Source organism: Zerene cesonia, chromosome 3 (genome assembly GCF_012273895.1).
Source record: "Zerene cesonia ecotype Mississippi chromosome 3, Zerene_cesonia_1.1, whole genome shotgun sequence".
Taxonomy (NCBI): domain Eukaryota; kingdom Metazoa; phylum Arthropoda; class Insecta; order Lepidoptera; family Pieridae; genus Zerene; species Zerene cesonia.
Genome location: NC_052104.1, coordinates 9375445 through 9402584, shown reverse-complemented (window position 1 = coordinate 9402584; position 27140 = coordinate 9375445). Strand labels below are relative to the sequence as shown.

The window sequence follows — 27140 nt, the reverse complement described above, 5'->3', positions numbered from 1 at the left end:
AGGTGGATGGAGGTGGATGGAGGTGGATGGAGGTGGATGGAGGAGGGTGGTAAGTAGAGGCGAGCTCACTTGTAGTCGGGCGGCGGCTTGAACTCGGGGTTGATCTGCTGCATGCGCTGCACGAGGCGGTGGCGCTCCTCCTCCAGCTTGCGGCGCGTGCGGTACTCGCGCGTGTTCAGCCGCTTGCCGTCCGTCGAGTAGATCGGCTCCGGCGACGGCGACCTGCCGGCACCACGCACGTCAGCACCCCCCCGCACAAACATCCACAGACATGTCGCATGTATATCTACCAGATATATCCCCTCATCCCCGCACAACTCACACTATAAACTGAGTGTATCGGTGAGTCCGTAATTATTAAAGTCCAATAATCGCCTTATTAAATGTAAGCTTATATTAATTATTATAGGATGTGACGGTTACATTGCACAAGCGCTCCACCTATGAATAGTATATGAATTAAGAATTATTATTAATTCAGATTTTCATTTCATTGATGTCTATAAAATGTGTGGTAGATTAAATTAATTTGATGAATCATTATTTAAAAGAGAAGCCAAAAGAGAAGACAATTTATTTGCTCAAAGTTTGTCTGTCAACCATTGTTTAAGAAAATTGATTAAAGATAGAAAAGTAAGAAGTAAAACAAAGAATTTTTATTTTGCTCTGTTTCTCTGTATGCTGAAGCATATATTTACTCTAAGCCTTTATGATTTTAATATATGTATTTGCAACAACTGCAAATTATTTGAAACTAATTGGAAAAAGAAGTCCCACGATCACAGAGATGAAAATGGCCGTATACAAGTGACCGTCGGTGGCGGGAAGCACCAAAATTACTCTACGCCTAAGACCTAACCTAACGCCCTGAGAAAGAAATAATTCAATTAAATCCTGAAACATCAATCGTGATTAGCGCTGAAAAGTTTGGTTATCGTTAACCTGAAAACGTTTAAAAGTTTAATTGAATTATCGAATGCGGCGCGTGCGCAACCTGCGAACATGAAAACATTAGTGGGGTTTGGGGGGGCTAGGTCGTCTAGGGCGGCAACGTAAGTCTAGTAATAATGTGATGTGACGGATACTCAGGCTCCGTAGTGTACCTCTCTTCCACGTTGGGCGGGATGCCGAGGTCGCCCGAGCGCAGCTTGCGGGACACCTCCTCGATCTGCAGCTGCACTGCAAGCGCGCGCCGAGCGGCGCATTAGAGACACTCGCTTACCAACTGTACTATTGCATCTACGTCTACTGCTCGGTCTCACCGGCACAGGGACTTTGCAGCCCTCTATTTACTTTCATCTTTTTTTTAATTATATATTAAAAAAGTAAAATCTTAAAATATATTGCATCGTTTATTATTTATGCTATAATTCATAGAATACACGAATTTCTAATGCTACTAAAGTATAGAAATTAAATATTACAAAATATTAATTAATTGTTATTTGAAAATTATTAAACCTGAATTAAGGGAAATAAAAAATATTAGAATTCGTCAAGTATTAGTTATCCTGAAAATCAAATTTAAATATTTCAGAATAAAACAATCCCTAGAAATGTAAGTGATAAATTATGATTAATCAATTAAAATTAAAATAAACATGCAATCAGTTCATTTGATTACCTACAATAAATACACTTTTGAATTTTGTTTCTTTGTAATTTTGTAATGTTACCGAGCTACCAATAATTGATTAAATAATATAAAGTACCATTCTTGCTATCATTTGTACTAACAGCTTTCAATTGTCAATAAAATCAGATAATTGTCATTTTGGTAATTTTTTATTAGGTTTTTCAATTACAATAGTAATTGATACAAAAGTTATTGAAAGCTATTGCGGTATGTACTTCATCAGTGTCATTTTTCCAGCAATACAGAGAATTTACATGAAATTGAAAAAAATCATAATCTTAATCACGCCCATTAATACCCAATCCAAAGGCAAACCAAACAATGAAAAATTATTAACTTACATTTAATTTTTATGTAATTCTCAGTACAGCTAAATGTAAAACTATAAATTTTCTCCTACAAAAAAAAATTCTGTCAAGTGTTCATAATTATGTAACCACCACCAAACTTGATAACCAGACATAGGTCTTCATGTAAGACACTTAAACCAGGGCACAGCTGTTTTTTTTTTTCAATTGGTCAGAAAGCTCAGTAGTGTCTGCTCTCTGTACTACAGGCAGATGGGCGTATACATATATACATAGATACAGTATTAGTGCGCGTGTTTGTGTGTGCGCGTGTGTGTGTGTGTGCGTGTGTGTGTGTGTATAGCGGTGTAGCGGGGCGGCGGGAGCGGGGACACTCACACAAGTACTGCTCCTCCTGCTCCTTGGTGAGCGTGGAGGGCAGCACGGTGGGCAGGCCCGGGATGAAGGTCTTGTCGTGCTCGGAGCCCATCCAGCGCGTGCGCCGGCGCCGCGCGCGCCGCTCCGCCGGCGTCTCGCCCTCCGGACCTGCGCACATGTCGCACTCGATATGTAAACACGAGTGCTCCGCTTCTAGTAGCCAACACCGAGGGAATATTGTCAGTATGGAAGTGTACATCCACTTATAATAATACGTTATTACAAATACTATAAATATATCAAGTCATAAAAACATAGCTGTTTCTTATTTTAAATGAAATGCTCAGGTGACACTTATTTCTATTTTTCTTGCTAAAGTAGGCAAGTTGGGCAGTTCTGAGTACTCATATTTCTTAGACAACATGGAGCGTTGCAGAGCCTTAAGGGTATAAATGGATGTGTTCTAGACTACTATGGCTGTAGATGCTAATTTTGTTAGCAGTTTTTTTTTGGATAAAAGGACAGTGTTTGACCTCAATCCCTCCTACATAAATAACCCATGTGTGCTGTAAATAATTTTAGTCAACTAACTCACAAAGATATGCACAGTCATATGTTCAGCTATTATAATAAGCAGGCCTCACCCAATCCATCCTCCTTATCAGGATAGTGGAAGATATGTAAGCAATATGACGCAATATCAGCGAGTGGAAACGACACACACTATAGGTAGCAGATAGACGGAGATAGTAAGGGAGCGGGTCTCACCCAGGCCATCCTCCTTATCGTCGTCGGGGTGGTGGTCGAGCAGCATCTTGTCGCGGTAGCGCGACTCGGTGCGCGCCTGCAGCAGCTCCAGCTTCTGCTGCACGGAGGTGGGCGGCGGGATCGCCGTGGCGGCGGACAGCGCGGCCGCCGCCGCCGCCGCCGGCTGCACCGGCGCCGCGATGCGACGCTGCGCCACGAACGTCTGCCGGCACCGCCAACATCATAATTATTCTCTTTTACCATCTTATATTTAAACATTCATTTATTCAACGTCCTTTATCTATATTACAGAAAACTATAGAGTAGAGAAGATAGGGGCGAGTCAATAGTTAACTCTGCAGACAATATTCACATACTAAGTTATACTATGAGTGTGGGTATAGATTTTTTAAATTATTTAACAAGTAGCTATACAGCATATACATATTTTTTTTACGTCATAGCGGGGAACTGAACTGGTGGTTCGTCCAATGGTAAACAATCACCACCATCCATGAACATTCCCAGCAGTGTATTCTCAGACTTCTGAGAATACACTGCTCGCTATAAGGGATAAGGGATAAAGAAAGATTTGATCACTGGAAAAAAGGAATGGATTGGGAAGGGCGAGGAGGAGAAAATAGGCCTCTGGCTCCCCACTCACCATACGAAACCCAATAGTAAGCTATTATTTCACACCGGTTTTCTGTGGGGTGTGGTATACTACAAGCTGACCCAATTCGTGCCGAAGCATGCTCTACTCCTACACTTGAATATTCTGTCATTTTCAATTTAAAAACCAAAAACTATGGAAAGCTTCACATATTACATTTAGTGGTTAAAATGTGCACTAGCAGTGATAAACTGCTTAAAAGCACCTTCATATATGTGCAGCATGGTGAAATTACTGCAATTGTAGATCCTGCTTCTGAACTGATTTAGCCTTTTATCAGAATTTAGTTTATGTGGATGAAAAGGAATGCAAATTTGCATTTGGGATTCCATGCATTTACTACTTTTCTAATCATTGTTGAAATAGCCGGATATGCTCTTTGTAATGTTTATTTCAAGTATGTCTTACCGCATAATTGATGAAATTCTAAAAATGAATACAGGTATAGTTGTATTTAAAAAAAATAGTATAATTAGTTTCTAAAAAAAGGTATAAATTTCATTATGTTAGTTTATGTTAGTTTATGTTAGTTTATGTTAGTTTATTTACCTGCACTTCAAGAGTTTTATGCTGGAATGTACCACTTATTTATTACAAATGTTAGAAATAATAATTCAATCTTCAGGTTATTTACATCTCTTATTAATTGGAAGTATATACTTTGGGATAAACTTGCCTGTGCTACAGCAGCGGCAGCAAGTAAAGCTGCTTGTGTCGCAGGGTTAATGTTGCCATTGGTGGTAACCTGGCGGGCCGTTGCTTTTGTTGTTGTGCCCACCATTTGATCTAAAAGTGCAATTGTGCCATCCCTGTAAGAATTACAAATATTTCAATATTATTGTAATCCAAAAGTGATAAGTACACACACAATAAATTAATAAATGACCTGTCTTTCGATTTCCTTCCCCGACTACGTGAGCGAGAACGAGACCTACTGCGCTTTTTCTCTCTGTGACGGCTTCTACTTCTTTCTCGTTCTTTGCTGCTACGCCTGTGAAAACAGTACAGTGTGTATAAACATAAGCTTCTTCATGATATGAAGTGTACCATATCAAGCAGAATTTAGTTATACGTACCGTTTGGTACGATGTCGGTCACGGTCGCGGTCACGATCCCGGTCTCGATCCCTATCCCTATCCCTATCGCGGTCTCTGTCGCGGTCACGGTCACGTTCCCGATCACGATGGCTGCGATCACGATCACGGTCTCTATCTCGTTCACGATCACGATCTCGATCCCGGTCCCTGTCCCTATCTCTCTCCTTATCCCGGTCCCTGTCACGCTCACGGTCTCGGCCCTTATCTCTTTCCTTGTGCCTATCCCTATCCCTAGATTTGGAACGACTTCTGTGGCGTGAACTCATCACTAATACCTAATCAAAACTTAACTTTTATAAGGTTTACGTAGTGGTTTTTTCAATTACTATTATCTTTCTTTAGTAAAGAAAACTATATTAATCATGCAAAAAACATTTAAAAAATGTACAAATAACAAATCCACATTCTACACGACAAATCAAAATGGAGTTTTGATTTTGACGTTTCATTAAAAATGATATAATGTCATTAAGTCAATGTCGTTTTATGAAAAAAGAGGCAAAGGTTCAACAACGTACAGTCTGACTTTTTTTAGCACCTAGCGACCATTGACTGTGATAACTTTTTTGTTCATTATAAATCTTAATTACTAATCATTGAATATTTGTCAATAGAGTTATCAGTATTATGCTATGTAGGTGTAAGTAAACCGTCAATGACAAGAAACTGGTCAATATTAAATTTGGACGTACAAATCTAGATAGTTACAAGTTTATTTAATTAAATGATTTCGATAGAATCGAGCAAATATGAAACTCAGGACTGTTTCACCGAGGAGAAATTATTCACGGATATCAGTTCACTTGTAAGATGCGGCGTTGTATTATTGTACGTTAATTTGAACATAAAAAAGTTAATAATCAATGTTTTTTAGGGATCACTTTTATTGTATAAAACTTTCTATTGAGATAAGTAGCTAAAATAAAACCTTTAAATAGTTAAAACTAAACTAAATTTAAATGTTACCTACGACATGGCAGGCACCAGCTTTCAAATAGAAAAAAATCATTAAAATCGATTTACCCAGTAAAAAGGTATCGAATCGAAAACCTCCTTTTTCTAAGTCAGTTAAAAAAAACTATCATCTTTGTATTAGCTAAAATAGTATGGCATGAATCCTTGGTAGGTTGGATATATTAAATGGAATCTATAGAGGTAAATTTTTGTATATTTTAGAGGGAAATCTGATGACCTACCAATTTATAATATAATGAAGCATAGGAATTTTCACCCTATCCTCTTAAATCTAAAATATAGATCAATCATAATGCAGTTAATATGCGCGGCTTACAGCTATTAAATTAAAATAATTTGAAATGGGACCATACAAGAAACGGTATTTGAATAAAAAAATAATTATCAAAATCTACTACGATGTATTTATTACAATATCGAAAGCTATTGTTATTTTTTTGAAATTGATATAAGTATTTGATACATAAACAAGATGTGTGTTTTTTTTGCTATGAGCACAGATAAGAGTATGCTAGTACTAAGTAAACTATATACGAAAATCATACACATACATAGTGTACTGTTAACGTAAATAAATTCATATCACTACATAGCATAAAACAAAGTCACATTCTCTGTACCATTGGTACAGAGAATGTGACTTTGTTTGCTTAAGTCAAAACTACGCAATGGATATTGATGGCTATTTTTAATAGATAGAGCGATTCTAGAGGAAGGTTTATATTATATGTATATAATAACAAACTCCGAATTTAAAAGCTAGTAACATATGAAACTCAAAGGTGACTCATTGATCTAAGCCAAAGCCCAACTTTTGGACCGATCCGACAGAAATGTGGTATGCACAAAGATGTAGGCACCGCTAAAAAAGGATTTATGAATTCTACCCCCAAGGGGATAAAATAACGCATGAAAGACTAACATGAAAATTTATTTATACTATGAGAGCGAAGCTGCGGGAAATAGCTGGTATAAAAATAAGAGGGTTAGAAATGAAGTATGCAATTTTTTTTAATTGTTTTCCAATATATTTTAAAGATCAAAATACATTTCTTACAACTTGTAACAGTTCAATCATACCAAATTACAAACAATATACCATTGCTTATTACAATTTGTCTTAAAAAAATTACAAAATGCTGCAAATTATGTTAAAATAGCTTATAGCTTACAAACAAAAATGTAGATAAAGTTATATTGTAATAAAATTAGGTCACTGCAGCTGGCGATAGGGATATAACAACAGATCCCCAACGAGGCTCGCAACAACAAATTTTATAAGTCAAAGTAGAACACAATGCTTACTAAATAAAACATTCCCATCATGAACAGAGGAAATAAACCTTAATTCTAATACAATCATATTTAAATCTCCTTATGCTAAATATTCTATTCTTATGCTACAAGTTAGTCCAGACCGACAGTTCAATGAAGTCACTCCACTGTCCACATCACTAATAACTATTAACCAATGCGTGATGGATTTTACAATGCTGATATTTATGTACCCGAGGTGAAATGCAATGCAGAAATTCTTGCTATACACTGAAACGAAAAAAACAAAACAATTTTAGAACACTAAACTTTATTGCAACAAAATTAATTAGACACAAAAAATTACATTTAAAGCAACTGCTACAATGCTCTTCGTCCATATACACATTAAACAGAGGAACCAAGAGAATATGTTCAAACTTTGAATTATATTAAAGTTTATTAATGTTTACCTTTATTAGACTGGAGCACCAGGACCTCCTTTTTTGCCAATGAGAGACTTGTGAATGTGAGGGATAACACCACCTCCAGCGATGGTTGCTTTGATGAGACTGTCCAATTCTTCGTCCCCTCGGATGGCCAACTGCAAATGCCGTGGTGTGATACGTTTCACCTTAAGATCCTTTGATGCATTACCAGCCAACTCCAAAACCTAATAAAGAATGTACATAAATGATGACTAATTTTTTTTTTAATCCCACAGATTTGAAATAGGATTGAAGTATTATGGGACAGAATAAAGTACTTTAAATATTACATAATGTTTATAATTTGTTATTATGTACAATATAAAAATCAATAGTATAAATTTATTTCTTAGAAAGTCCAATGGCAAACTTCATAATACTTTTAAGAAAAATTAATAGCTGAAATTTAAATTTTATTAAAAATATGCATATGCATGATAACAAACAGGACGAAAATAAATACACAAATGATTTAACTAAAAATCTAGAAGAAGTGTAGAGTGTAGAAGTGTAGCATTAGTGAAGACTAGAGGTACTGCACCTCTAGTCTTTACTACTGAAGAATATCATTGGATTTAAAATCAAACTAGCATTTGCAGCCTTAATAAATAACCAAATTATTGTGAACACAAAAGCAAATCACTATATTTGTCATCAAGAGTAGACAACTATATTAAAATATTAATATTCTGAAGAAAGCTTTGTTGGCGCCAATATTGTTTATGTAGAAATTATATCACAAAGTGATGAAATTGATTTATGAATTTAGCATGGGAAATGTTTAATAGACAGTTGTTATAGAGTAAATAGAGAATTTAGTTATAAAAAGCAATAATTATAATTATTATGGCTTAGTGTATACACACGAACTAATTTCCCGCCAAAATTTATGTCAATAGAAAATTGTCATAATTCTCAGGAAATTGTACAAAAATATATATATTAAATATAACAGAATATACGAAATGCAATTACAAAGAGGAAATTTCTAGAAAACGCTAGAATTACTGCATTAGAATTATAATATGCCCAGCCGCCATATTGATAAGGCGTCGCTTACCTCAGCCGTAAGATATTCGAGTATAGCAGCAGAATATACCGCTGCTGTAGCTCCAACGCGTCCATGACTTGTCGTTCTGTTTTTTAAATGCCGATGAATTCTTCCAACTGGAAACTGAAAACATTCACATTTTCTTATCATCGATCGACACTTCACAGTAAAAAAGCCGCCATACTGAATCGGTCATACGTATTATTTAATTTTACGAAGTATGTAAAAATACATTAATTTCTTTATTTAATGTAATGTAAAATCCTAAAATAATTTAAAATAGTGTATAAACATACCTGTAGCCCCGCTCTGGCTGATCTCGAGACCGCCTTCGCTTTAGCTTTACCAGAATCTTTACCAGCTTTACCTCCAGCCTAAAAATCGTGAAAAATCCTATTAAATTTAGTCGTACGAAAGTGAAACTTTGCCAGTAAGTAAATCACATAATTCTCCATCGAAATACATAAAAGAATTTACACAACACCAACTATTTTTCACAAAATCTTGCAAAACTCACCATTTTGAAACGTGTAACACACTATCACCACTACTGAGAATAACCAACACAGGAAAGGCGCCAAGCCAAATCGACAAGACAAAGATGGCAGCGCCGCGCTATTTGATGAAATTTTTACAGGCTGACCAACCTAACTGCATTAAACGGAAATGGCGTAGGTTGTAAATCGACCAAGCATACCAATAAGCGTGCTTCAAAATGGCGGGTTAGCTCAGTGCTGCCAAGCCAAACAGTGGTTCGAATGGAAACTAACGAGCTATGACATTCATTGTCAAAGTCAAATTTGATATTCTGTAGCACAGGTAAGAAATATAACAGAGAACATAATAGTAGGTATAATATTTTAGATGTAGTGTGGGGCTGGTTGCATTTTGTTATTTTAATTAAATTTTGTTTATTGGGATACCAAAAAATAGTCACATTCTTTATTTTCGTTAGGTGCTTAAGATATGAAATTAAATAAATAACGTTATGATCAGAACAGGCACCATTAAAAAAATCATTTTGAAATAGATTTTCTAGAACACAAATTATAGTAAAAATTAACCCTTGGAGTATTACAAAGTTTTAAAATTAGTTCTTTTTCTTTGGTAAATACAAATACATGTAATTAAAAATACACCGCTTGTTCTGGCACTATCTGTTATAAGAATTAAATATAACAGTTAGCGTCAGTGTAACTCGTGCTAGGTATGAGCATTTACGACGTATCTAGATTTCTGATGGTGAAATATTATATATTTTCGATTAAGTAGTCTTTCAATTAAATTGTAGCTAACAAACAAACAATCAAAAAATTTAATCCTTCCTATTATTCTCGGTGTTGATAAAATTCTTTATAGGAATTGATCATATTTAAGATTTATTACGCTTTTACTCAGTCTATTACATCTTAAAACTAACTAAACTCTCACTAACTGACCTCTCCGCTTTCCAACAAACGAATTATATACCTTATCTGTTCATATTATGAAGAAACTGAAGAAATTGTAAAATTACCTTCTAATATTTAGATATCCCTCACACACACACACACACACGCAAACACTCACATACTTACACATTCACATTATACTTTTTCTCCCATACTCAGCAATAATATTTAATCTCAATCCGTAAGATTTTCTTTTATTTTACTTCTTTTTGTTGAAATGTATATTAATGAGAAATTTTGAAAGAATAGAAAAAAATTTTCTATTCTTTCAAAATTTCTCATTTATAAAGCATTTCAATGCTATAAAACTAAAAATTAAATGTATATTAATATTATAAATCTGAAGAGTTTGTTTATTTGTTTGAACGCACTAATCTCCGGAACTACTGGTCGGATTTGAAAATTCTTTGTCTTAGATAGCCCATTTATTGAGGAAGGCTATAGGCTTTATATGTCCTACGGGCGAAGCCGAGGCGACCACTAATAGTTAATATATGGAACTCATTTTGGTATGGAGGCGGGCGTTGGCACCTGTGCCATAGCTAAACAAGCTTTTATGGGTGTCATCGTTAATTTTAGTTTAAGTGCATTATGTTGTTTCGTTCCAAATAAGCAAATTTGATTTTTTTTTTAAATATACATACGTGCAATTTTTTTTCACTAAATATAATTAGTTTCTAAAAATGACATATTTTCCAAAGATCTTTATACAGAATTTTGGCTTTCTATTAAAATAAAAACTATAATTTAATTGTAAGGTTATTATTTATAAGTACAAATAACGACCTAATATGTCCACAAACTTTGCTATACATAAAGAGAGAGACTGTAAAATAGCCTTTGTTGTAGAAGATATTGCAAATATACTAAGCTGAGTTAAATTAAGTAGTCTTTGAAATGAAATTTGTTGTGTTTTCAGCAATTGTTAAAAATTTTATTCGTAGGTTTTGAACTACGAGTAATTATTTTTAATGTGTCATTAGATGGGTTTAAAAAAAAGAAATTAAAAATCCTAAATAATGTCTCACTTCAAAATTTTGTTGTCCAAGCGAGCGAAGTCTAGTCATGAATAAAAAACAAGTTTGGTAAGTAGAATAATTTTATTAAAATACTTAAGTAACATAACATGTATAAATTTAATTACAAATTTTTGGTTTCCATAATCACAGTGATTTTGGTGAATTGATGTTGAAATTACAGAAATAGAAACGTTAATTAAAATGAAACACAAAAAAAATCGCTTTGTTCATTATTTTCTTTATTCAAGTTGTAAAAATGTATTATTTATTATTAACTTAGAACGTAAATGTAATAAGTGTATTCTAGGGTGAGTAAAACTAGAGGCATTCAGCTTATGACGAGGCTTTGTACACTTATGTTGTGGTCGAGGATCGGCCCGCGGTCCCTCAAAGCGCGTCCTCCGACAACTCGTCGCAACGGTCTTCCAGCTCGTACTAGAAATAAAATGCATAATGCAGATGCTTAAAACATGTTTTTGATACGTAAGTAATAAACATAACTATTTTTAACAAATAGAACCGCCTTCAAAGAACTAGTCAGAACTAGACCAGATTTACATAAATGGGACGACACGGGATGCCTTCCGAGCTTTCACATGAAATGATATAAAAGAATCATCGAATTGAAGTCGTTTGATAAATAAAAATACTGAAACACGAATGACGTCATTGACAAAACGAGTTCTGCTACTATTGGATACCATACCTCGTCGAGCTGCAAGCACTTGCCCCACTCGACGAGCGTGATGCGGTGATCGTTGTCGTCGTCGCAGCGGTCGAGGAAGGGCGCGATGCAGTGCTCCAGCGCCATCAGCGGCGCGCGGATCGGGAACAGCTCGTGCCGGGACACGAACCTGCCGGCAGCCGTGCGGAGTGTGAGCGGGTCGCAGCGGCGCACGCATGCGCACGGACACGCACACGCACACGCGCACGCGCACGCACACGTGAACATACATTAATGTCACACATATGAGTATGGGCCGATGTACTTGTACTTATTATTTTGTGCGGATGGTGCGCTTGATGGTAAGCGGTGAACACCGCCTATGAACATTTGCAAAGTTAAACTGTATCCTATATTAAAATAGTTATATGCGAGATAGCAACCATAGCTTCGCCTTTTTAAATTTTTAATGATTTATACATTATCGCTTTCTATTTGAAAACATTAGCAACATTCCCAAAACTGGTAAGAGATGGCGCAGCATAGAATCTAGTGGAGGCTCTTATTGTCGGAGGCCAAGACTCACTTTGAGTCATTGCGCCTCTCTAGTGAGTAACAACATTCCGTTTGTTTCGGTTTGGATTTAGTGGGGACTGAGTAGAGGATAACGCGGTCGAGTGGCATACCGGTCGTTGTCGTGCGTGTCGAGGTCGCACCACTTCCAGATGGCGGCGTTGGTCCAGCGGCGCGTGAGGTTGGACTCGGCCTCGCGCTCCATGCGCAGGAAGTGCGGCGTGAGCTCGCGGCGCTCCGCCATGTCGCGCATTATGTTGAATAGCCAGTCGCGCATGCGCCGCGGGAAGTCCGACATCTCGCCCTCTGTGCACTCCTGCCTCGCACGGGTATATAGAACGCATTTAAGGATAGTTTTACAGACAGGGCTTTGTTTTTGAATACAAATGAAAGTTGACAATAAAGAATAAATGAATAATTTGGATATCTAAACTCAATATGTATTAAAATAAGAATGACATAAATTGTGCAGGAACATGTGAAACCGTAACATTTCAGTCATACAATATTCAGCGCTAAATGTTTAGAGTAAAAAATATTCAAAATTCTAATAGTAATAAGTCAATAAACTATCATATTAAATAACTATTTCTCAAGATTAACATGTATTTCTCAAGAACACACCGGCATCTCACGGCAAGCGCCGTAGTACTCGATCTGGACGTGGTGGTACTCGGGACCCCTGCACAGCTCCGAGTTGTCCAGACACAGGCACCGCTGGCGGTACACCTCGCAGTCGGATGACCACGTCTCGTTGTTTTGTGTGCACACCTGAGATACGATGATGATTGAGATAAATCATTGAGCAAATAAACAGTGACTAAACAACAATATAGCTATTGGCTGTTTCTATAGTTCAAGTTATACCTAGTTAAATCTATACCAAAAAGTACATAGGTACTTAATAATACTAATTCTTACATATAAATGACAGTAAATCTTAATATACATAAATTACGTGTCACATTCTTTGCCCGCGGACTCCTAATAATTTGCACACCATGTGCAGTTTCATCCAACTTAAAAGATTAGATAGTATAAAATAATATAAATATTTCAATTACGATAAATGACTACCCTGGCGGAGTCGGGGCGTGCAGCTAGTAACTATATAATATAAGATGCTTATATAGTTACTAGCTGTTGCGCTGTGCTGACTGTTCGAAACATAAAGAGATGTAGCAAGGACAGACCTTCCGCCTAGAGTCAGTCTCGTAGGGGCACTCCTTGATGCAGTTGCACACGGCGTCGCCGTGCTCGTCGATCTCGCACACGCGCCCCGCGCTGCAGTGCACTTTCAGGCATGGGTCTGCGTATTTTATTTACACCGTATAATATAACGTACCAGGTTATTATACCAGGCTGCCTGGCTGAGATTGCTGTCTAGCAATAAGGACGCCTTTTGTACGACATATCATTGTGCCATTATTTTGTTAAGGTTTACTCTCTGTTTTGTACAATAAAGTATTATAAATAAAAAAATAAAATAAATAAATAACGATAAAATAATCCATGTTCATAGGGGAGAGCTAAGCTAAAAAGTTTGATTGTTTGAACACGCTAATCTCAGGAACTACTTGAGGAGATTCTTGCACCCTTGGAAATATACGTGAACCCTGACTACAACAGGCTATTTTTAATGTCCATGAACTCAGCATATCACTTGCCAGCATTTCAAAAAAGTGTCAAAGTGAGTGCATTAGTTCTATTTAAAATGCTTGACTTAAATAAAAAAAAATTTAAAAAATGTGTAATTTTTTTCTCACCATCCATAAAGACTTCGTTGTCATTTTCTTCATTTGAGTTTTCATTATTTAACTCATTTACGCGCGCTCTCTCCGATTCCTAAAAAAATATGTGATAAAGAAAAATGTTTTACATTTAAATAAGTCATATCATAGTACAGTAAAACTTGGTTAAGTGGGACCTGGATAAGTGAGAAACCTCCGTAACTGGAACTCATGGTGAGGTCCCAACACTTTGGCACTGAATTACCACTGTTAGTGGGACGAGGTAAACCTCTATATCTGGGATTTGTTCTTTTGATTTATCATCATAGTTACCTCTATAATTGAGACAGCGAGTAAATTTTATATGCATAAACCTCTGTAACTGAGATAACATTGTTTGTTTACTCATTCTTATTCTACTCACAAATTCCACACGCAATTCCAAGTACGTAAGTACAAATTTTGACCTTCAATTACCTTCAGTTTTAGTTTCGCTTTACTATCATACAAATGTTTATTTGAAAAATGTCAAAACGAAAGCTACAAGCGTTATCATTACGTGAAAAACTGAAGTTAATATCTGTTTATGAAAGTGGGAAGACACGCGAAGAGACCTCTATTAATGGAACCCTCTGTAAATGAGACAGATATTTATTTATACCTGTATATCTGAGACACTGGGTAAGTGGAATACCTCTATAAGTGAAACGACATTGCAGGTCCCTTGATGTCTCACTTAACCAGGTTTCACTGTAACTTTAATAAATTTCTTACTTTTTTGTCGCAATGTAATTTAAAATCAACAATAATAAGCACATTACATATATACATAATACAGCAGTTATGGTACCTGGAAGCGCTTCTCGTCCAGCTTCTCAGCCATAGCGAGCTCGATGTGCTCCGCCTCGGAGTCAGCGCGGTGCGCGGGCGGGAACAGGCGCGCCGCCGCCAGCATCGCCGGCTCCGTCGTCGTGGTCGTGCGCAGGCGGCGGTGCCGGCGACGCTGTCACACCACATTTCGTTTATATACTCGTTTAAATATCAATTGCACGTTATTAATAGAATAGGAACGTAGCTGGTTTCATAATAGGTAATGATTGTTGGTTGGTTGGATAAGTTGAAATTTTGGGTTTTATACATTGAATGTGTTTTTTTTAATGTTGGTCTCTTATTATTTTTTTATTAAGTGAAGGGACGGTATAATTGAAACTATAATTTAAAATTATGAAAAAAAAAACTTACAACCGCTTCAGTGGAGCAAATAACAGCGACCATTAAGGTCAACAACAGCAGGTGGCCCCTCATCTTATCCTGCAAGAGACAAGTTTGCGTGAGACAATTTAATTAATGATAAATATTCTGTAGATTATACAATTGATATTAAGACATTTAATTGCATTTTAAGTGATCAGTGTTACAATAATTTATTCACCTACATTATTTAAGATCGCAAAATTATCTGCAATCGCTTTTGAATTGGTTCACTCACAAGTAGTGCAATGAGTCATCCCGCAGTTTCTAGGAACAAATTGCAAACATAACAAGCCAGGACAGTAGATATCACAATATATAATTACCTATAACAAAAATGATGACGCAACATAGGAGCGATAATTTTTATAACTGCAGTTTTTGTGACTAAATTATGCAATGAAATTACTAGCTATAACCTGCATTGCTTCACTGTGCACATTATGGCTGAAGTATTTTGGAGAGCATAAAAATGTTAGGTCAAAAATTTTGATTTATAAAATACTATGCTCCTTTACAAAAAAACACATGTCTTATCACTATCGCCCACCACAATAAATAGTTTATAGTGTGCGAGTTAATTTTCCGCCAATATTTGTCTGAGCTTTTATGACTTGTATCGAGGTGTTTCGCTTCCGGACGAATGTTTATACAATGTTTTACTAGCGCAGCTGTGTACTGCACAGTGCACTTACACGTAACATAATTTAGCAGCTATCGTATAAAAAACGATACCTACGTTTTTAGCGCAACTCTGAGTAGTATTACTGCTCTATCCCCATTGTCCAATACCCCCAATTTCGGGTACAATTATGAAAGTATTCCCAGGGTAAGAATAAGTAATAAAGTACGATTAATGTACGATGCAAATATTAGGAGTATGATGCATTGGTGTTGTGACGTCAATGATCACCGCGTGGATGTCGTGTCACCAGTCAGCAGTATCGAGGGGCATCGCACCCGCTCGTCTTGCAAGTTCAGTGTCCCTCGACCTGCCGTGTGACCCCAGACTATCATGTTTCCTATGACTAATGCGAAGAAAGTTTCATAATTAAATATTAAGACTATAAAAATGATTATTAGAGACTTTATTTATGAATCGAGTGAAGTTTAGATATTTAATTACAACTAGGTTTTTTTGTTTCTAATAATCATATGTCATATAAAAAATTGTAAAAAATGTCAATAGTATTTCGGCAATTCAATTTTATGTGTGCATCTTTCATTTAATGCATTAATTTATTGAATGGTAATTAACCTACCAATACAAATAAAAAAGCGAGACCTTAGTATAAATAAAACAATAGTTATCTATTGTCTCAGGTATGCATTACACATAGAAAGATAGCTTCAGGAAGTAGGTCACGTTCTGAGCTTTTGCGAACTTGCAATGATGTCATTCACAGATGCTAACTGTATTAATGCCGATCGTTTCAATGTATTCATTCAGCAATTATTTGTTTTGGTCGAAAAGCTAATTCAATTGAAACGATGATACGTAGAAATACTGGGATATCTAGTATATAAACATTGAACGTGCTTTGATCGGCGAGTTCTGTCGAAACATCTACTTACTGAGGCATCATTTTTTGGATTAGGATTTCATAAAAATGTTTAGTAGGTATCTCTAGCTAAAGAAATGCTATCCTTAATTTTCATTCGAAAATATCATAAAATACAACTCATTTTATGCGTTCGAATTCCTTTTATGCGACCTACTTATTTGCGTTGCGAGGAGAAAGAAATTGGTCCATAAAGTAATTGATAGTGACGAAGACGACTGTATCATTTGTTTCTATTGACCCAAATGAACGGTCACCTAGCAATTTAATTCAATGACAGCGTTGGTATGATCATTGTCATTGAATTATTGATATACGAGCCCTAGTGGCAGTTCCACTTGCAGACGGTCAGCGTGTTAACTGCGGCGGGCAGCATCGGCATGGCGAAATTGAACTGTGTATATTACAAATACATTGAGAGTTAGCCTAGTTACGTACGGCGAGTACGCTTGTAACGGAATTAGGTGAAACATTTTTATAATCGAATATGCAGAATAAGTGTCTTAAGTATCAGACTAAAGTATATTAAGTTAATGCCTGTGTAAGTTCTTAAGTGAGGAATTATTTATATATATATATATATATATATATATATATATATATATATATATATATATATATATATATATATATATATAAATTGATCTGTATTTTTGCGTTTAGGTTTGCGGTTAGGTGTTTTGCGTTAAGGTGTCTCTCCTAATCAGCTATTAGATGAATGAAAAGCTTCGCAATGAAACGTGCTTACTCACAGTGATGCGAGTTGCAGACGCACATCTGTGGAGGTCATCAGGATGTGTAGGTACCTAACTGCCTACTGAGTGGGCGCAAACTTATTGACGAAGTATTTTGTGTGCTTCCTGTAGACGGATTAGATATCTGCCTGAATAATTAATTGTGATGTTGTATGTTTATATTTGTAATTTGTATCATTATTAGTATTCCTTACATGGTTTCTCAGTGTCCTGTTAAGTAAATTATATAATAGTATTTACAAAAGTTCAGTTATTTACAAAATGAATCGTTAAGACAAATTAAAAAATTGTTATGGATACCATTTGGATAGTAACCGCTTGAATAAAACCATATCGGGACTCATTTATAGTTAACCAACTAAATTACAAGGTTCCAACTGATTGTTTAAAAACATGCACTTGTAACCTAGTAAGATTATATTGTTCATAATTTAAAATAAATTTAAATAAATATGAAGCCATCGATAACCCCTCGGCCTCGGCCAGGCCTCGCGAGATGTGTGTGCGCCCGCCGCGCCGCACGCGCTTTTTAGGTGAAACTCGTAAAATTTACGATTTCTCATAACACAGTATTCAAACTGTGCCGGTAGCCCGTGATGCGTTATTCAGGGATTGATGTTTAGAGGTAATTAACATATACAATTATGTGAGGTTTAAGGTATGAAGAGTAAATTAAAATAGTAGGTACCTACGGTAATCTAACGAACTTTTGGTTGTTTGTGAAAATGTTTTACTATCTGTATTGTTAGGCTACAGTTTATTTAAGTTTCTTCATGGAGCCGCTTTGATAAGTAATGAATTAATGTTATCATTGAAAAAGCAAGGCTTATTTACTGTGGCAGATGTATATTCCTACTCATATGGGAAATGTATAGAAAATGCGAAGTAGAGAATATTGTAATTACAAAATTAAATTGTTCTAAAAATTAAGCAAAACATTAATTTCACACATAAACTTATTAAATAAAAAGGGAACATATTAGATGTATAAATTTGTTAGTATCTATGTGTACTTAGAGTAAACTTTTGGTGTAACAAGTCGGATTATCTTGAACTTTTTTGCAAGTCAAGTATAATATTAAGATTAAAAGCTCTCGTTTTAAAAAATTGGGTCACATGTGAATCGCGGCAAACATGGTCGGTTATTCGCACGGACGGAAGCCAAGTTATCTGGTGTCCGTTGATAGTCGTGACCCCGCCTCGACGATAAAAATATTAAAAACACAACTTTTGTGTCACATTGCTACGATAAACGGGTTAATTGAAGGCGAATATAGAGTTATTGGGATGCGAGATGATAACGGCCTAAATTATTGCTACCAGTTAGATATCAAATATTTTGTACTAGCTTTCCGCTCGCGCAGTTAATGGAAAAAAAATACTACAGACTGGATTACACACAATTTTTTTCGTCAGTTTACAATCACGCTGTTTGTAATTTTACGATGACATTCAAAGATGGTGTTACCTAATCATAACAAATGAGCAAATTTCTAGCATGGCCAAGTCGAGAAAACAAAACAGCGGCACGGCCATACTTTTCTCGAAGAAATTTTACCACGCAAGAATTGTATAAATACGTTATATTTCAAATTTCATTCAATTTGAACTGGTAGTTTAAGAATGAAGGCTAGTCAAAGTTTCACTCACTGTCCGATCTTCAAAATTTATAATTCTAAGGCGCTTCTAGCAGACACGGAAGTTTCAAATTTAGAATACAATTAATATATTATTTCATAGTTTCATCCACGATTGTCTATTATTCGTTTTCCAGTACAAAAAATCTCTTGCGTACTAATACTAGTAGTCGCAATAGATTAGAAAATAATATATGTAAATAATTAGTCACAATGAGTCGTCCCTATACCTGACGATGGTTCGTGTTTATATCTATCTTATTGTATGGGTATATTGAGCCGTCATCGGATTTAAAATCTAATCTAAAGTTGTTGGCTTGCATAGCTATTTACAAAAAGAAAAGGAGATACCATAAAAATCATTCTTGTAAAAAAATCAAGTCTCAACGCAGCTTCTACATTACAGTAGATAATAATTTATTCAACCTCTACTTAAGGGTCCTATGTTTTTAAGTTTCTTTCGTAATTAACTAACCTTATAACATCCTATAGAGACCACAGGAATATCGTTAAAAATCTTTCTTCTCGATTCACTGCTTTCAGTATTTATTTCATACGTAAGTACACGATTCCATTGGTGAATTAAAGTTTTTTTTTTAGTTTTAATCATCAGTTCATTTAAATTTGTTGTAAAGGGAAGTCAATATTTTCTATACGATTTATTTTGTCATCTAAGATTATTATTCAGATTGTATAAAACTGTAAATTGGCTGTTGGTATACTTATGAATTGAATTGCAAGAACCCATAGCCCACCAAGAACCCAAGAGCCCATAGAAGATCTGAAAACGTTCCTTTTTTCAAATTAAGTCCTTTATTATAAGTACATGATATTAATATAAGTTAAAACAAACATTTAGCGATGACACAGAATACTGTTAAATTTGTAGGTTTACCGACAATTATAAAGTAACTCGTAACTAAAAACTGAAATTTTTATTTGGTTTAAATCGTAAATATAGGGACTAGCGCATTATTATGTGAAGTTTTAGTGGCTCGTATGTTAAATACAGGCATTAAACATTGCTTTAGTTTATATTGTAGTAAAAAAACAGTTTCGTTAGTTAGTGCTCAACAATGACTGCATTATATTATTGTTTAACTTCACTAATATACAAACAAAATTCCTCGAGTGCTGAGTAAGGCTTTCTAGCCATATCAGAAAATAGAAATTTTATTTTAATTAAGTGTATTGAATTATTGATTATTGTCATGAAATTATTTGTTTATTTTTTAAATAATTTACAGGACGTCTGTCATATTATAATATTAAGTTAAAAATGCGTAATCGTATTATATCACAACAAAAGCAACAATTAAATTTGCCTGTAATGAATTTATAACTTTGAGATATGAAGTCTTATCATTTACTATTTTTTAGTTACGTTGCAAGTTAATTTAGAGTATAAAGCTCCTGAAAATGCTCAAACAGAAAAAAAACGAATAGAACACAGGAGACGTTCCAGAAACCAGTTCATCAAACAGGATTGAGTTCGGGTCCCTAAATTTTAATTCGTTTATTTGCGATATTACTGGCGACTAAAAATATAACATGCGTGTATAAAATGAAAGTGAATTTTATTATAATAATATTGAAAACTTATGACATTATTTTATTGTATGTCGATCGACTTACCGCGTCGCAGGGCTGTTCACTGTGTGTTAAGTCGAGGAGCTGCTCCTGGTGTGAGCGCGCGCCGCCGACTGGATGCCAGATCACGGTGGTGGTGGTGGCTGGATCGCTGCGACACGCGAACGCCGAATATGTGATGCGTATGCGCACTACGCAATGATCCGTTTAACTCATTTCTGTTGTTTGTTTTTAGTCTTTCAAAATCTATCTAATTATATTTTATTTTATGAATTTTGTCTGATCTATTAAGTATATTGGAAATGTAAGATGATAGAACACGTCTTATTGTTTTATTCTTTGCTAAATAGAGACACCAAAGACAATTGTGATAAAAAATACAGACTTAAACAAAATCTATTCAATTAACGCATTTTCCAACACTTTTTAAGAATGTAATGTACATAAAAATTCCAAAACTTCTATATTTTAATTGATTGTAATCAATACCGGGCGAGCACGATAACATCAATTATTTTTATTTCTTATGTTGATAAAATTGTTGTCTAATTTTTTGTTAACGTGGCACCACAGAATAATAAGTATAAGTAGTTGCACACTTTTAAATAATAATCGGTATTCTGTTACAAGCCTATGTATTTTTTTTTATAATAATTTGTTTCTTAATTTTAACTTAACTTTTAAATTAATTAGCAGGAGAGGGATTTTCAAAATAAAACGACCGAATTGTTAAAAAAAGTACATCTCTATTACAGAGGACAACTCGTTATAGTCGTGTGCGTCACACGCACGCGCACACACACAGGCGCGTGTCACGAACACTACACGATTTAGACTTGACAAGAATTTGAAGACCCCGAGAGTCACAATTTTAAAATAATTCTAACGGCTAGAAAATATACAATAACTTCTGTGATCGCTATCGTTCCAGGGTCTATTGTAGTATAGTGGAAGGCCTGGCTTGGGTCGCTATTTATTTATTATAGTTATTTTTGTGAAACAAGCGTCATACTTTACAAATTACTATTTAGCATCTGTTTGTATGCACGTAGGTCTGATTATGCTAATCAAAAAGACTAGAGAGCGGCTCGCCCGAAAGGAACATCTGACGATCTTATAATATCATCCATAATGATGTGTTGGCAAGCAATGGAAACAAATTATATCATGTGGTTAATCAAAACAACTCTGTATATTATTTATAATTATGATGGTCATGTCACTACTGTTGCTTTTGATTCAATATTGTATATATTTATTTAAAATATTGGCAGTGTTGTGGATCAGAAGTACACGCATTAAATATAATGTTTTACAGAGGAGTTTGACACGACCCAAGCCGACGATGGGTAAGACTTAGTAGGTACATTTATAATAAATAAGTACATATAAATTTTCAAAAACGATAGCATGTGTGGTTTTGCTTCGTCTTAGCGCGTTAAATGCAACTATTTCTGGGTGATAGAAACATTCGCAATTAACCAATATATCAAAATAGATTCTAAACGTATAGGCTTTTATTTGACAAAAGATCATAAAGATAACATGCCTTTATTATTAGAAAGTAAGATCGACTATAGTCACATAATCGACATTTTTATAGCTGTTTTCCTACAGAATTCATTCCTGAATATATATAACACAATTTGCTTTATGTAAATCTGATAAAGTGACTACTTTATCGGATGTTACTTAGGTTGAGATGTCTATCCCAAGCTAAGTAACACTCAAAAGAATTGAAAAACAATCCCTCTGTAACGCCAAGACGCAGCAACCCCGCACCCACACGTTCACAACACGAAGTGTACACACAGTCAGTACAGAGATATACACGTGTAATCAAACACTAACCATTTAATGACATTTCATTCTTTCGCTCACTGTGGGTACAGGCTCACGCAGACCAAATTTCAGTCAAATAATCTTACACAAGAGAGAGAGAGAGAGAGAGATCTCATTTCATTATTGCGGATATAATTTTTCTTTAATGATCGTTTGTCCATTGCGAATATACACTGTCAATTTTTCATCCTTCATTGAAGAAACAACTATATAATATTATGTCCACTGCTTTTTAATTACAAACACCTATAAATAATAATCATCCCTCTCAAGTGTTTTGCACAATTCGTTAATTTGAAGTATTCGATTTCATTCTTACAACGCCAGTATCATCACAATTCTTATGCATTATATATTTACGCAAAATTTTAAACGTTCCTGAAAAATGACAGTAATAAACAAGTTATTTACGATGAGGCGCACCCACAGCAACACGCAGTTACATAAATGCATTACACACGTCTAGCTACGGATAAAAGTACATATATAGTGCTATAAGCGCAACCCGTTCCGAATATTTATCGGCGACATACACTATAACCCGTGCCAATTAACAATACATTCAAATATCGCTTATGGCGTATTCTCTCTCGCACTTTTTATGCTTTATCCCGTTGTTGCCAATAAGACAGGGATAACACTTTGATTTAAGACTTCTTGATTTAGGATTTTACTAAGTAAAAGTTATGTTATATGTAGCGAGTTAGATCGATAATGGCATTTTAGAATCTAAAACTCAATACTCTATCGTTCTAAACTACACATAATTACGAACGAATCTGAATAGGTACATTACTATTAGTTTATATTAAAGACAGGGACACCTCGCTTGCTTATCGACATTAAACACATATCGCTAAGTATACAGAAACCACTACTAGATGGTCACAACAACAAGATCGAATTAATGAAAAGAATGTAATAATAACTCTTCAAGACCGCCACTAGCTTGTGTAAAAAAGTATAAAAATACACAGAAAGAAGTTTAAGATGAACGTCACTAACATACAGCACTAACTAGATACTACGCGCGTCTCAGCTAACATTTGTCGCACAACACGTGGAGCGTCCACACAACTCTCACAACAATCAACCATTGCAACATTTAAACTGAAAACGTGACACTTTAAGGTAATGGTGGGAAAAAATCAACAAAACAACGAAGCCTATTTAAATGTTTTATTGGAAGAAGTAAGTTTATGCAAATAGATGTAAAGACGGAACGCTTCACACGTTGCAGGATCAACATTCAATGTTATGGACCGCACTATTGCAATGTTAAGTTTTCGACAAATAGGTAACACGTTATAATGTAATGACTTAGATATACAGATTTTTGATAATTTTCATAATAACGTACATTAATACGGGCCATAATTTGATATACACATTTACACGCGCTTTATGACAATTGGGAGGAAAAATCACTTTCAAGACTTTCGACAAACAGCAAATGAGTAGACTTAACTTTACACAAATTATTAATTTAACTGTAAATAACTACGACAATTTTACTCGTAAAAGCGATATAGCGAACTTCCCTATTTGCAGATACATGACTAATGCCAGATGATTGGGCTTTTCGGTCATTCAAGAACAACCACACTCTTGTAAATAATATAATAATTCAAATTCCAAAACTTGATTTTTTTGGATCCAAATTATAATTTGAAAGACATCCGTATGTTTATACCAGGAAGACATACTATGACACCTTATTTCTATTTACTCGCTCACATTTTGAAGAAATCTTACGTTTCGCTTAATCTATCCTAGTCTCACAACATACACTTGCATTAACATTACGCCACCACGTCACAGTACTCCTGGCCCTTCTATTACAAATAAGTAAATACGTAGTGAGGTTAACGCATTTCGCTCCAAGCGCAGGGCGTCGCAAAGTGCATCGTTCATTTAACGCCTCACATCTCCGTTCGCGTCGACTGAAAATGAGGTCACACAAAGCTACAAGTAAAACTGCAGTTTCCAAAACAAAATTTTATTGTAATAATTGAGTCGAGGCGTTAAGTAAGCGACGAACATTCGGCCGCGCGGCACCTTGACCTCTTCGAACGATTTACAGTACAATAAACCTTAATTGAAATAAAAAAATATCATCATGTCACCATCGACATCCTGTGTCCTGTACACTGCGACCGCAATGCTATCGCAACAGACGTCTCCACAGCGGCAGATCACGTATATGGCAATAAGTGCTACCAGAGCACACTCCGTCGGCCAAGGAGCAACTTCCATTGACATACATCATTACATGAGATCGCGCGAACACATTTCTATTTGTTTATGCAAGACTCGGATAAGGATCGTGTTCACAAACATCACTGGGACGATGAGCATTCCTATAATGCTTTTTAAGAATTGACTTTAAAATACTTAATAATCTTAGAGAATTGAACGATCTAAATCGTGTATATTAATCAGGTTTTAAGTTAACTTCAAATGGTCAAACTTTTAGATCCTATGCAAGGAGTAAACGCGGATATCAGAGAAATGTTTATGAGCACGAGAGAAGTGGAGCGGGAACGAAACGTTACGTGTTATTTCGTTGCGTTAGTAATCGTATAAATACACGTTATTCACACATACAAATAATTTTATTATGTAACAAAACATTGAAACCTTAACATACAACTAAATTACTGATAATGATACAGCGACGAGCGCGACGCGACTCAACGATCCGATTGTTTTCCTGCAATTTTAATACTTACACATAATAATTACAAAACCAAATGTCGTCGCCGGTCGGGCATTGTAAATGGAACTAATACTATTTCGATTTAATGAAAACTTTAATGGGGAGTGTGAGCACGTCGTTTATTTAATGATAAAGTCTTATGTGAATATGGGTCAAAAATAAATATATTTAAGAATATATATTGCTGCGAGACGAATTCATCGAACAAAATAGTCTTAATTCCCAATACGACAGCGCGAATCTAAGCCAATACTAAAATCGTTCAGTCCCGTCGCCCAACCTGCTCGTCTGACGCTAACGTGTATAGCTCGTACCGTCGACGGGCGCGATGTCGGAAGGTTACAAGCTCCGCGAGCATCGACGTACAAATAAAATTAATTTACTATCTAACTACTTAAAAGAAAGCGAAGCGTGTTTACAGCCCGAGGGGACGTAACGGGAACGGTCAGACTACGATGCAACATCGTATGGATTGAAGCGGATCACGCGTAAGACAATCCTCGCTTATCGACAGCGATACACAAATTTTGAGAGCGATCATCACCACAGTTCGGGAATAATTCATCGTGGAATATCTTCCAATTCGACTGAATGACTTTTTTTCAAAATAATGAAACGGAAAAACTTCATGGTTAATTTCGATCGAGTCAATTAAATACTATTGGAGTTTTTCTTTTGATTTAAGGTATTCTATGCAACATAACAGTCTCTGTCCAAACAAGCTCACGCCGCGCCACAAGGCGGCGCGCAGCAAGCGTTGTTTGGACACAGATGACCGCGCGCCAAATAACTACAACACGGGCGTTCGAATTTCAAATGGGATGCGAGTGGCGTGCGCCAGCCGTCGCCATGGCAACCGGCGTGGCGCGGTAACCGGGGCGACAGGGCGACGGCGCGGCGGTCGCCATGGCGACACGGGGGCGCCACGTTGCGTATTTGGCGCGCGTCAGTGAGTACGGAGGTGTGTGTCGCGCTAGCGGCGCGGGGCTCGCGCGGGGCGGGGGGCGCTCGGCCGCGGCTGCCTCGGGGCTGCAAGCAGACATTCATTGTTGGAATCGTCGCCATCAGGAGCTCCTACTTATTTGATTCTATCTTTAACAACGACGTTATAGTGTAATAGACACTGCATCTAAAGCGAATACTTGTAGACAATTAACCTTATGCAGAAGTGTCTTTACATAAAATCAGCTCACAATTTGTTTAGTTTCGACCACTTTTGTGATCCGTTAGCATCTCTTGTCATTGTAATTCTCCAGTTTTTTTTTATTCTATACTAAAATGTTCTTTCCTATTAGATTGCATTGAAAATATAGTTTTTAGCTATGAATCTGCAATCTAATGTCTATATATTTTTTCAATGAAGCGTTAAAAATAATCATCATCTCATTATTCAACAGAGAAGGTATTACATATTAAAAGAGTAGGAGTTGGTAGGGCACCTGCGGGCTAGCGGCGGTAGGGCTGGCGCGTGAAGGCGCGGTGCGCGGAGGGCGGGCGGCGGCGCGGCGGCTCGCGCCCGCGCGCCTTCTTCTCCTCCACGTTGAGCTTCACGCGCTCCGTGCCCTCGCCGCTCTCCGCCGGGTAGTACAGCGGCTGCAACGTGCCACAAACGGCTCTTATTTCTCGACCACGGTCACATACGAACACAATGTTATTCGCATATTTGTAGGGGGCATGGAAACGTAGAATCAATTATCTTGCTGTTCATATTTCATAAATTGTATTACATTGTGGCTTTGCTAAACTTTCACCAGTAGCTTA

The 27140-nt window shown here is 36.1% G+C and overlaps 5 protein-coding genes across 6 annotated transcripts in view; 1 reads left to right on the top strand and 4 right to left on the bottom strand.

The window, feature by feature from the left end:
* LOC119839455 (WD40 repeat-containing protein SMU1-like) overlaps positions 1-53 on the top strand; it is a 3251-nt gene extending 3198 nt beyond the window's left edge. Inside the window, exon 7 of the mRNA XM_038365720.1 lies at positions 3-53. Within this exon, the coding sequence (XP_038221648.1) occupies positions 3-53 (51 nt within the window). The remainder of the gene's footprint in view (positions 1-2) is intronic.
* LOC119837972 (serine/threonine-protein kinase fray2-like) overlaps positions 1-5260 on the bottom strand; it is a 61294-nt gene extending 56034 nt beyond the window's left edge. Inside the window, exons 1-6 of the mRNA XM_038363786.1 lie at positions 4798-5260; positions 4608-4712; positions 4398-4530; positions 3070-3271; positions 2323-2514; positions 70-222 (exon numbers count right to left, since the gene is read on the bottom strand). Coding sequence (XP_038219714.1) covers positions 176-222; positions 2323-2514; positions 3070-3271; positions 4398-4530; positions 4608-4712; positions 4798-5084 — 966 coding nt within the window. The 5' untranslated portion in view covers positions 5085-5260 and the 3' untranslated portion in view covers positions 70-175. The remainder of the gene's footprint in view (positions 1-69; positions 223-2322; positions 2515-3069; positions 3272-4397; positions 4531-4607; positions 4713-4797) is intronic.
* Positions 5261-6798: 1538 nt separating this feature from the next.
* Positions 6799-9259, bottom strand: LOC119837430 (histone H2A.V). Its single transcript, XM_038363010.1, has 5 exons — positions 9104-9259; positions 8883-8960; positions 8596-8709; positions 7521-7720; positions 6799-7338 (listed from the first exon to the last, which is right to left on the bottom strand). Exons 1-4 carry the CDS (start codon positions 9104-9106, stop codon positions 7526-7528), a joined length of 390 nt encoding a protein of 129 aa, XP_038218938.1. The 5' UTR covers positions 9107-9259; the 3' UTR covers positions 6799-7338; positions 7521-7525.
* A 1956-nt stretch (positions 9260-11215) lies between these two features.
* Positions 11216-21015, bottom strand: LOC119837420 (SPARC). Its single transcript, XM_038362999.1, has 9 exons — positions 20864-21015; positions 15266-15334; positions 14874-15026; positions 14060-14138; positions 13487-13602; positions 12918-13064; positions 12407-12609; positions 11763-11910; positions 11216-11491 (listed from the first exon to the last, which is right to left on the bottom strand). The coding sequence occupies exons 2-9, from the start codon at positions 15326-15328 to the stop codon at positions 11444-11446; spliced, it is 957 nt and encodes a 318-aa protein (XP_038218927.1). The 5' UTR covers positions 15329-15334; positions 20864-21015; the 3' UTR covers positions 11216-11443.
* A 5247-nt stretch (positions 21016-26262) lies between these two features.
* The window catches only part of LOC119835987 (ras GTPase-activating protein-binding protein 2-like), an 11677-nt gene continuing 10799 nt past the window's right edge, over positions 26263-27140 (bottom strand). Inside the window, exons 9-10 of one of the 2 annotated variants that reach the window (XM_038361141.1) lie at positions 26789-26972; positions 26263-26408 (exon numbers count right to left, since the gene is read on the bottom strand). In XM_038361141.1, coding sequence (XP_038217069.1) covers positions 26826-26972 — 147 coding nt within the window. In that variant the 3' untranslated portion in view covers positions 26263-26408; positions 26789-26825. The remainder of the gene's footprint in view (positions 26409-26788; positions 26973-27140) is intronic. The other variant, XM_038361131.1, reaches the window with a different exon arrangement.

Coding starts and splice junctions, on each gene's coding strand:
- LOC119837430 (XM_038363010.1), bottom strand. Junction 8,710..8,882: donor CAGCCAGAGCGGGGCTACAG/GTATGTTTATAC, acceptor GAATGTTTTCAG/TTTCCAGTTGGAAGAATTCA. Junction 7,721..8,595: donor TCGAATATCTTACGGCTGAG/GTAAGCGACGCC, acceptor ATTCTTTATTAG/GTTTTGGAGTTGGCTGGTAA.
- LOC119837420 (XM_038362999.1), bottom strand. CDS start 15,328: ATGAGGGGCCACCTGCTGTTGTTGACCTTAATGGTCGCTGTTATTTGC. Junction 13,603..14,059: donor CAACGAAGTCTTTATGGATG/GTGAGAAAAAAA, acceptor TAAAATACGCAG/ACCCATGCCTGAAAGTGCAC. Junction 11,911..12,406: donor GACACGCACGACAACGACCG/GTATGCCACTCG, acceptor GGCTGCCGGCAG/GTTCGTGTCCCGGCACGAGC.